The sequence below is a fragment of the Coregonus clupeaformis genome, chromosome 25 (genome assembly GCF_020615455.1).
Source record: "Coregonus clupeaformis isolate EN_2021a chromosome 25, ASM2061545v1, whole genome shotgun sequence".
Classification (NCBI taxonomy): Eukaryota; Metazoa; Chordata; class Actinopteri; order Salmoniformes; family Salmonidae; genus Coregonus; species Coregonus clupeaformis.
Window position 1 is genome coordinate 19,897,008 of NC_059216.1, and position 12,154 is coordinate 19,909,161.

Sequence of the window (12,154 nt, forward strand, 5' to 3'; positions counted from 1 at the left end):
GGGGAGGGTAGAGAGGGAGGGGTGTACCCTGTACAGTATTGCAGAGATCTGTTGGTCCAAAACTCTTTCTGTTTAAGCAGCCATCTCACACTTTGAGTTTCCTGTACTGTTAAACCACATAGTGACCCTGTACCACAGACCTTCCATTTTCCTGTCCTGCCCAGATTCCTGCTGTCTCTCTCGCTGTACTCTGACTGACTCTGTGTTTGCACAGCCATAACATAAAATATCCAGCTTGCACATCCCAGGGGAGTCAAGCATGCTGATAGCCCATGCCCCTTGGCTGTAACCAGGGGGAGGAGAGGGAGGAGGGGAGATAGAGGGAGTGAGGGAGGAGGGGAGAGAGAGGGGGGGAGGAGGGGAGAGAGAGAGAGTGAGGGAGGAGGGGAGACAGAGGGAGGAGAGAGAGAGAGGGAGGGAGTGAGGGAGGAGGAGAGAGAGAGAGGGAGGAGAGAGCGGGAGGGAGGGTTGGGAGGGGAGAGACAGAGGGAGGGGGGAGAGAGAGTTCTACCCTCTCATTTCTCCCTGGTTCTACGTAGGGAATAGGGTCCCACTCCCATTTCCCCCCCTTACCCCGTTCCCGCACCCCTCTGGATCATGTTGCCAATGTTTGTTTCAGACAGGAAAACTTGGCATTCTCAGTTTCTAATGGTGTGGTAGCCTAGCCCAGTAGTGCACTGCTTCTCACCAGGGCCCATTGGGCTGCACTACATAGGGAATAGGGTACCATTTAAGACGTGGAATAGGGTACCATTTAAGACGTTGCCCAGGTGTGACCTGACCATCCTGTTGGTCTGCCTGCCTGCCTGCCTGCCTGCCTGCCTGTCTGTCTGTCTGTCTGCCTGGATTTCCCTTGTGAAAGAACGAAATCCCAGACCAGCCAAAATAACAGTCATTCGGTTTCGCCTCCTTGATCGTTTTAGTTGACTTTAGTTGCTTGGTGGAGTTTCTCAAATAGGCTTTTTATTAAAACCACATTAGAGACAATTAATCCAGTAATTATTGTTTAGTCAGGGTTGTCTCTGTTGATTATGTAAACGGTACTGTGAGTGTCTATTCTAACAGAAACCAAACGGAGAAAATCTGTGAGTAATGCAGCCAGACTTTAGCCTCTTAGCGTAGCAGCCAGTGAGTGACGACACTTCGGAAGGATCATCCTGGCGCTAGGACCGCGCACGGCTCTGTGAGTGAGGAAATCTCTGCATAGGGACCGCTCGTTCTCTCCATCAGAATAGCTCCGAGGCTGTTTGCTGCGGTGCGGAGCCATCACCACCTCTCCTCCTCCCGCTCCGTCTTCCGATCCACCGAACCTGAACCATCTGGGCATATCTCCGGGGGACGGAGCTCTCCTTATGGGCTCACAATGCGCAGGATACGGGCCAACGCCATCGCAATTTTGACTGTAGCGTGGATTCTGGGAACATTCTATTACCTGTGGCAGGACAACAAGCCGCACTCATCATCCCCGTCCACGGCCTCGCAACCCCGGGTCGGGGGCAGCAGGAGCCATGCCGGGCGACTGGACATCCACCGAGACGACAGTCACAGGACCATTCCGCTGATCGTAAGTGACAGGTTGAGAGGAGAGTAGCAGAGCTGGATGAGAGATAAGGGAAGAGCGACAGACTGCGCTGCGGCGCTCTCTCTCTGCTGGAAGGAAAGCGGCTGGCTGTGCTATGTGCGGCTGCAGCTCGCCTCACACAGCACAGCCAGGGAGGGGGGGGGGTGTGTTGCATGTTGATGTACGTTGGGTGATCTGTGTTGTGGTGCACAGCTGGAGGTACTGTTCACCCACCTCCTCACTAAGCCTATGCTGCCTGTATGTATTTGACGCAAAGAACCTGTGCGTCGACGCTGTGGTCCATTTCATGTACTTAATCTGAGCTCTAAATACCCTATGCTTTTCTGCTACCGTTGTTGCATTATTTGCACGTCCTTCGCTCTCGTCCATTGCCCTTTGGTCGAAGGCTGCCACAGGACCTGAATAACCCATAAGAGGCTTTCCATAAGACTCTGAAGGGATGAGGGAGAAAACCGAGCTAGCCCTGAGAGCCGAGCTGCCCGCAGCTAGCCGCCTTCTGGAGCGTAGATACAGAACTGTTATGACTGTGTTGTAGAACCTAGAGCATATTCTCTGCAATATAAACCGAGACCCATTGAACAGTTTAGATACCAAAAAAATGGCATATGGGTGGGAGGACAAATGTAGGTCTGTAGCCTTTAAAGACGGTTCGTGAACAGGGGATGGATGATATCTCTCTTCTTTCCCATATTGACGCCTCTATTCCTTTGTCTTCATGCGACATAGTTTTTTTTTTCTCATGACATCTTAACGCTCTGTGTGTCTAGGTGCATGGAAAAATCACTGCTATACGTGGTCGACATGCCGTTGCGATTCTTGCCAAAGTTGAGTGGTATTAAATTGGCCTTGTAGCTGCAGGATACCTGTAGGCCCGCCTGCACGGTTGGGGAGTGACAGATTACATCTAGAAAATAACCTACCCCAACCCTACCCACCTAGGCTATTTTAGGATTTTACTGTCAGGGATGTTTCCGTATAGTTTACTCAGGTTAATGGCTAGTCGGCCCTTGGATCTATGACCTATAGGAAAATAATGACATGTTCTCTTCAGGACTAATCATCTATTCTCAGATGCTCTGCATGTTCTACAGTTAGTGTTTTGTTTCTCGTGACCCAATCAGAGAGTCTTTATATTGCGGCCTATAATTCCTGACAGACAGTTTTATCATAACTAGGAATGGAGCATTACATTTATAGCAGGTCCTTGATGGAGCTGTAAAACGAGTAAAGTTCGGGAAGAGTGCTCCAAGAAACGGAGGGAGAGTTTTTTTACTAGATCAATTAAATCCAGTCAGCTGTGCTTCGTGGCTCCGCACATTGGAAGAAAGACCCTCATGCTGATGTGGCCCCTAGTCCTCCCAATGGCCCTCACACGTGCCAATGTTTTTCATTGTGACTGGAGAAAATATGAAGAGGTTGTGGATGAAGGCCTATACCACCGTAAGGTCAATAGGCTACCCAGGCTGTACAATATGCTTCAGTCTCCAGGTAGAGAGGTGCGAGTTTACCAGATGAGGTCAACCAGCAAGCGAACACATGGTGCCATGTTCTGTGATCTCAGTGGTTTTGTAGACCTAACTGTAGTAAAAACAACAGCCCAATCACATCTAAGTTTTCTGTTTTACAATTACTTGTGTGCAGATGTGTGGAAAACATCTTCTTAAAGCCACACTGTTAATTGCACATGCAGAGCACCATCAAAGAGTGACTGGGCCCATCAATAAAAACAATTGTAGGCCCAAACAGCCATATCCCAAGGTGCATTACGGTTAGGTGCTTTCCAAGGTGCATTCCAGGATTTGTTCACAAGCAACTATCCCTCTGGCTATGGATGGCAAGACAAATAGTCCTAACCTTAACCCCAACCGTAACCGTGACACCTAATACCTAACCCACCCAACCCTAACACTGAATAACTAACCCACCCAACCCTAACACCTAATACCTAACCCACCCACCCAACCCTAACACCTAATACCTAACCCACCCAACCCTAACACCTAATACCTAACCCACCCAACCCTAACACCTAACCCACCCAACCCCTAACACCTAACCCACCCAACCCCTAATACCTAACCCACCCAACCCCTAATACCTAACCCACCCAACCCTAACACCTAATACCTAACCCACCCAACCCCTAATACCTAACCCACCCAACCCTAATACCTAACCCACCCAACCCTAATACCTAACCCACCCAACCCTAACACCTAACCCACCCAACCCTAACACCTAATACCTAACCCACCCAACCCTAACACCTAACCCACCCAACCCTAACACCTAACCCACCCAACCCTAATACCTAACCCACCCAACCCTAATACCTAACCCACCCAACCCTAATACCTAACCCACCCAACCCTAATACCTAACCCACCCAACCCTAATACCTAACCCACCCAACCCCTAATACCTAACCCACCCAACCCTAACACCTAACCCACCCAACCCTAATACCTAACCCACCCAACCCTAATACCTAACCCACCCAACCCTAATACCTAACCCACCCAACCCTAACACCTAACCCACCCAACCCTAATACCTAACCCACCCAACCCTAACACCTAACCCACCCAACCCTAACACCTAACCCACCCAACCCTAACCCACCCAACCCTAATACCTAACCCACCCAACCCTAATACCTAACCCACCCAACCCTAATACCTAACCCACCCAACCCTAACACCTAACCCACCCAACCCTAACCCACCCAACCCTAACACCTAACCCACCCAACCCTAACACCTAACCCACCCAACCCTAATACCTAACCCACCCAACCCTAATACCTAACCCACCCAACCCTAATACCTAACCCACCCAACCCTAATACCTAACCCACCCAACCCTAATACCTAACCCACCCAACCCTAATACCTAACCCACCCAACCCCTAACACCTAACCCACCCAACCCCTAACACCTAACCCACCCAACCCCTAATACCTAACCCACCCAACCCTAACCCACCCAACCCTAACACCTAACCCACCCAACCCTAACACCTAACCCACCCAACCCTAACACCTAACCCACCCAACCCTAATACCTAACCCACCCAACCCTAACCCACCCAACCCTAACACCTAACCCACCCAACCCTAATACCTAACCCACCCAACCCTAATACCTAACCCACCCAACCCTAATACCTAACCCACCCAACCTAACACCTAACCCACCCAACCCTAACACCTAACCCACCCAACCCTAATACCTAACCCACCCAACCCTAATACCTAACCCACCCAACCCTAACACCTAACCCACCCAACCCTAACACCTAACCCACCCAACCCTAACACCTAACCCACCCAACCCTAATACCTAACCCACCCAACCCTAACCCACCCAACCCTAACACCTAACCCACCCAACCCTAACACCTAACCCACCCAACCCTAACACCTAACCCACCCAACCCTAATACCTAACCCACCCAACCCTAACACCACCCACCCAACCCTAACACCTAACCCACCCAACCCAACACCATACCTAACCCACCCAACCCCTAACACCTAACCCACCCAACCTAATACCTAACCCACCCAACCCTAACACCTAACCCACCCAACCCTAATACCTAACCCACCCAACCCTAACACCTAACCCACCCAACCCTAACACCTAACCCACCCAACCTAACACCTAACCCACCCAACCCTAATACCTAACCCACCCAACCCTAACCCACCCAACCCTAACACCTAACCCACCCAACCCTAACACCTAACCCACCCAACCCTAACACCTAACCCACCCAACCCTAACACCTAACCCACCCAACCCTAACACCTAACCCACCCAACCCTAATACCTAACCCACCCAACCCTAACACCTAACCCACCCAACCCTAACACCTAACCCACCCAACCCTAACACCTAACCCACCCAACCCTAATACCTAACCCACCCAACCCAACACCTAACCCACCCAACCCTAACACCCTAACCCACCCAACCCTAACACCTAACCCACCCAACCCTAACACCTAACCCACCCAACCCTAATACCTAACCCACCCAACCCAATACCTAACCCACCCAACCCTAACACCTAACCCACCCAACCCTAACACCTAACCCACCCAACCCCAACACCCTAACCCACCCAACCCTAACACCTAACCCACCCAACCCTAACACCTAACCCACCCAACCCTAACACCAACCCACCCAACCCTAACACCTAACCCACCCAACCCTAACACCTAACCCACCCAACCCTAACACCTAACCCACCCAACCCCTAACACCCTAACCCACCCCAACCCTAATACCTAACCCACCCAACCCTAACCCACCCAACCCAACACCTAACCCACCCAACCCTAACACCTAACCCACCCAACCCTAAACCTAACCCACCCAACCCTAACACCTAACCCACCCAACCCCTAACACCTAACCCACCCAACCCTAACACCTAACCCACCCAACCCTAATACCTAACCCACCCAACCCTAACACCTAACCCACCCAACCCAACACCTAACCCACCCAACCCTAACACCCAACCCACCCAACCCCAATACCCAACCCACCCAACCCTAACCCACCCAACCCAACACCTAACCCACCCAACCCTAACACCCAACCCACCCAACCCTAACACCCAACCCACCCAACCCTAACACCCAACCCACCCAACCCTAACACAACCCACCCAACCTACACCCTAACACCTAACCCACCCAACCAACCCAACCCACCCAACCCTAATACTAACCCACCCAACCCTAACACACCAACACCAACCCACCCAACCCTAACACCTAACCCACCCAACCCTAACACCTAACCCACCCAACCCCTAATACCCAACCCACCCAAACCCTAACACCCAACCCCACCCAACCCTAACACCTAACCCACCCAACCCTAACACCTAACCCACCCAACCCTAATACCTAACCCACCCAACCCCTAACCCACCCAACCCTAACACCTAACCCACCCAACCCTAACACCCAACCCACCCAACCTAATCCTAACCCACCCAACCCCAACACCTAACCCACTCCAACCCAACACCTAACCCACCCAACCCTAATACCAACCCACCCAACCCAACACCTAACCCACCCAACCCCAACACCTCCCACCCAACCCAACACCTAACCCACCCAACCCTAATACCTAACCCACCCAACCCTAACCCACCACCCAACACCAACCCACCCACCTAACACCAACCCACCCAACCCAACCTAACCCACCAACCCCCCCTAACCCACCCAACCCTAACACAACCCACCCAACCCTGACACCTAACCCACCCAACCCTAATACCCACCCACCAACCCTAACACCCAACCCACCCAACCCTAACCCACCCAAACCCTAACCCACCCAACCCTAACACCTAACCCACCCAACCCTAACACCTAACCCACCCAACCCTAACACCTAACCCACCCAACCCTAACACCTAACCCACCCAACCCTAACCGTGAGCATTCCATTAGTGTGTCTACAATATAGAATGGAACACCAGCTTGCTGCACTCAATGCTCTCTCTTTGTGGTTCCATGGAAACAGGGTGCCCTTGACAACCAGGGTTCCTGACATCATTCATGATGACTTATGTCTTGGCCCAGTCATGAGTCCCTGTGTGTAACCTAGGATACAGTACGATAAGGAATTAGACCAACTGTCACTGGTTAGTGTTGTGTTCCTTCCTTCCAAACAACTCAACTTTCGTTTAATTTGTCCACAGAATATTTTGCCAGTAGCGCGTGGAACATCCAGGTGCTCTTTTGCGAACTTCAGACGTGCAGCAATGGGTTTTTTGGGGGGACAGCAGTGGCTTCTTCCGTGGTGTCCTCCCATGAACACCATTCTTGTTTAGTGTTTTACGTATCGTAGACTCGTCAACAGAGATGTTAGCATGTTCCAGAGATTTCTGTAAGTCTTTAGCTGGCACTCTGGGATTCTTCTTAACCTCGTTGAGCGTTCTGCGCTGTGCTCTTGCAGTCATCTCTGCAGGACGGCCGCTCCTAGGAAGAGTAGCAACAGTGTTGAACTTTCTCCATTTATAGACCATTTGTCTTACCGTGGACTGATGAACATCAAGGTTTTTAGAGATACTTTTGTAACCCTTTCCAGCTTTATGCAAGTCAACAATTCTTAATCTTAGGTCTTCTGAGATCTATTTTGTTCGAGGCTTGGTTCACATCAGGCAATGCTTCTTGTGAATAGCGAACTCACATTTTGTGAGTGTTTTTATAGGACAGGGCAGCTCTAACCAACATCTCCAATCTCGTCTCATTGATTGGACTCCAGGTTAGCTGACTCCTGACTCCAATTAGCGTTCGGAGAAGTCATTAGCCTACAGGGTTCACACACTTTTCCCAACCTACACTGTGAATGTTTAAATGATGTATTCAATATAGACAAGAAAAATACAATAATTGGTTTGTTATTAGTTTAAGCACACTGTGTCTGTCTGTTGTTGTGACTTAGATGAAGATCAGATCACATTTTATGACCAATTTCTGCAGAAATCCAGGTAATTCCGAAGGGTTCACATACCTTTTCTTGCCACTGTATGTCGTTGTTTCAAGTAGTGTATTTACTGTATTTTATGTATTGCCTTGGAATCAACTCCAATTCCAACGTTAGTCCATTTATAGTTTGTTAAATGGCTTACAGAAACGAAATATGACGAAAAATGTAGACCTATCTTTCCTAAATATGTTAACTTGAATCCATTTGCAGTCCACATTGTTCTAACGTAATTGCATGGCTTCAATAGACTTCACCCTGATATAGGGGCTAGGCCTACTGTAAATGGCATTATGGCTGAGCATGGACGTGCCAAACATGGTCAATAACCAATATTAAATTAATTATCCTAGTTCTAAAAAGAGAACAAATAATTATAATCAAATTCTAAACAAAACGAAACAACAACTTGTTTTAAATAGGCTACGTCACACTTACAGGCCCCATAATTTCTCCCCGTGGCCATATAATATTAAAACAACGCAGACTATGGAGGGTTTTACGCACATCCAAACTTTTCACAGTAGCTGGACAAAAGATCCAATATAAACAGAAAGGGAGCATGTCCTCTCACCGTTATACTGCTCCCAAACAGGCCTGTGTTTTATCAACAATAATCGGAACACATTTTACAGATCAGATCGCATTCACACATCTCCAGGAGTTGTATTGCAAGCGCGCCACGGACATTGTCACCAGAAAACCAGGAAGGTGAATCATTCTAATAAATTCTGGTTGTAATAAAATTAAATGAAAAACAACAATAAAATCGCCAGGATAAAGACATGCATTGCTGTTGAACCAGCCTTCTTCATAGCAGGCCTAAGGGAGGGCTTGGGTTTTGAAGATATAAAATGGAAAACAAGGAATTTGTACAGGTTACAGATAAGTTCTAAATATGAGGTTCGCCGGTATTCACCGAGGTTCTCGTCTAATAATAATATGCCATATATCCAAAGCGACTTACAGTCATGTGTGCATACATTTTTACGTATGGGTGGTCCCGGGGATCGAACCCACTATGCTCTACCAATTGAGCTACAGAGGACCACATGATGGACATGGACACGTAGCCTACATCATGCAGGGGTTTTTACACACGTCCAAAATCACGTGGGCCTGCCTACAATACTTCGATAAAAAGGGAATCTCAGCTCACTGTTCAACTCCTCTCAAACTTGATATTTTCATAAAGCTTTGGTGATTAATATTTATTTCCAAGCGGTCTCAGGAGTCAAATCCTTTGTCGACAGTCTTGACTACTTCGAGATTGCATTGGGCAGACAAAAAAAAGCCTTAATTGACAGAAGGGGAGGCTATGCTTGGTTTTTATCAGATAAAACTAAATGGGAAGTATACAGGCACCAAAAGCACTGTAGGCTACTCTTGTTCCATGCGCATATGGGCAGTGTGCGTCAAGACTTGATAGGCTGTGTCTCCACTGTCAAAATTTATGCCATAACCAATTGCTTTACCGCTAAAACCAGCTTTTCGTTGGCCTTATATCCCCATCAGCGCTGCCGGAAATTAGCACTTTGGGTCATGTTTTTAAGGACAAACCTCAAATATTTCAAACCCTCCCATCTGAGCGCAAGCGATCTGATATAAGACAGGTAAATTGCCGAAACCTGGCGTTAGGGCTGGAAAATTATTTCCTCCCTCCCTCCCTCCCTCCCTCCCTCTCTTCCTCCTTCTTTCTATAATTTCCTTTAGTAGCCATGGTATTAAATTAGATTCAGTGATGTAATCATAACAGTACTGTAATGTAATGTAATTTGAGTTTTGTTTGCATCACTACATTATATTTACTTTTCCATGAGCTCAACCCCCCCCTTCTCTTCCCTGTTGTATTGAGCTCAACCCCCCCCTCCTCTTCCCTGCTGTATTGAGCTCAACCCCCCCTCTTCCATGCTCTATTGAACTCACCCCCCCCCTCCTCTTCCATGCCTGTATTGAGCTCACCCCCCCCTCCATGCTGTTTTGAGCTCAACCCCCCCCTCTTCCATGCTGTATTGATCTCAACCCCCCCTCCTCTTCCATGCTGTATTGAGCTCAACCCCCCCTCCTCTATCATGCCGTCATTGATCTCAACCTCTCCCCTCCTCTTCCATGCTGTATTGAGCTCAACCCCCCTCCTCTTCCATTCTGTATTGAGCTCAACCCCCCCTCCTCTTCCATTCTGTATTGAGCTCAACCCCCCCTCCTCTTCCATGCTGTATTGAGCTCAACCCCCCCTCCTCTTCCATGCTGTATTGAGCTCAACCTCCCCCCTCTTCCATGCTGTATTGAGCTCAACCCCCCCTCCTCTTCCATGCTGTATTGAGCTCAACCTCCCCCCTCTTCCATGCTGTATTGAGCTCAACCCCCCCTCCTCTATCATGCTGTATTGAGCTCAACCCCCCCTCCTCTTCCATGCAGTATTGAGCTCAACCCCCCCTCCTCTTCCATGCTGTATTGAGCTCAACCCCCCTCCTCTTCCATGCTGTATTGAGCTCAACCCCCCCTCCTCTTCCATGCTGTATTGAGCTCAACCCCCCCCTCCTCTTCCATGCTGTATTGAGCTCAACCCCCCTTCCATGCTGTATTGATCTCAACCCCCCCCCTTCCATGCTGTATTGATCTCAACCCCCCTCCTCTTCCATGCTGTATTGAGCTCAATCCCCCCCTCCTCTTCCACGCTGTATTGAGCTCAACCCCCCCCCGCCATTTCCAAGCTGTATTGAGCTCAACCCCCCCCCCTCCTCTTCCCTGCTGTATTGATCTCAACCTTTCTCCTCCTCTTCCATGCTGTATTGAGCTCAACCCCCCCCTCCTCTTCCCTGCTGTATTGAGCTCAACCTTTCTCCTCCTCTTCCATGCTGTATTGAGCTCAACCCCCCTCCTCTTCCATGCTGTATTGAGCTCAACCCCCCTCCTCTTCCATGCTGTATTGAGCTCAACCCCCACCTCTTCCATGCTGTATTGAGCTCATCCCCCCTCCTCTATCATGCTGTATTGATCTCAACCCCCCTCCTCTTCCATGCTGTATTGAGCTCAACCCCCCCTCCTCTATCATGCTGTATTGATCTCAACCCCCCCCTCCTCTTCCATGCTGTATTGAGTTTCAACCCCCTCCTCTTCCATGCTGTATTGAGCTCACCCCCCCTCCTCTTCCACGCTGTATTGAGCTCAATCCCCCCCTCCTCTTCCATGCTGTATTGAGCTCAATCCCCCCCTCCTCTTCCATGCTGTATTGAGCTCAACCCCCCCCTTCCATGCTGTATTGAGCTCAACCCCCCCCTCTTCCCTGCTGTATTGAGCTCAACCCCCCTCCTCTTCCCTGCTGTATTGATCTCAACCCCCTCCTCTTCCATGCTGTATTGAGCTCAACCCCCCTCCTCTTCCATGCTGTATTGAGCTCAACCCCCCCCTCCTCTTCCATGCTGTATGGCACCCTCTTAGCACAACTTTGTGCATGTGTGTGTGGTTTTGCGAGCCATCCGGTTGCTAGATGTGGCAGTGTCACTTCATGATAGGCTAAATATGTTATCTGAGAATGCAGTGAGTCTCAGACCGTTGAAATGAGGTCATAGGAGCCCTGCTTGTAATTGGGTTTGATGGCCAATTATGTCTCCAGATCCCCCAAGGTAGTCACAACCATGAGACCAAGCTTAATATAGATCAGTATAATAAAGCAGGCCTATTTAACATCATAATAAAGCAAGCTTAATTAACATCATAGTGCAACTGCACACAAAGTTGAAATGTCAATAAACATAAGTCCATTACAGTGGCGGCTGGTGAAAAATATTCTCGGTGGGGCTGTGCCATACTTTTTTTTCCTGTAACCATCGCGATATATTTTAACACAAACTGCAGGACAGCAGTGCTCAGTGAAACATTCAGTAATTATTTAATGCCAATATTAAAAAAGTTGAGGCATTCTTACACAAAAACATATTACACAAACCCAAGCCTTTCATTTGCATTTAAAGTGAACTTTTTACCATTGGTAGTAAACAGGCAACGCAACAGGCATGCTGTCAGAACAGAGTGGAAAGTGGACA

At 49.1% G+C, this 12,154-nt stretch overlaps 1 protein-coding gene across 1 annotated transcript in view; it reads left to right on the forward strand.

The window, feature by feature from the left end:
• The first annotated feature begins 1,165 nt into the window (after positions 1-1,165).
• Positions 1,166-12,154, forward strand: part of galnt16 (UDP-N-acetyl-alpha-D-galactosamine:polypeptide N-acetylgalactosaminyltransferase 16) — a 57,184-nt gene continuing 46,195 nt past the window's right edge. The window contains exon 1 of the mRNA XM_041847393.2: positions 1,166-1,564. Coding sequence (XP_041703327.1) covers positions 1,364-1,564 — 201 coding nt within the window. The 5' untranslated portion in view covers positions 1,166-1,363. The remainder of the gene's footprint in view (positions 1,565-12,154) is intronic.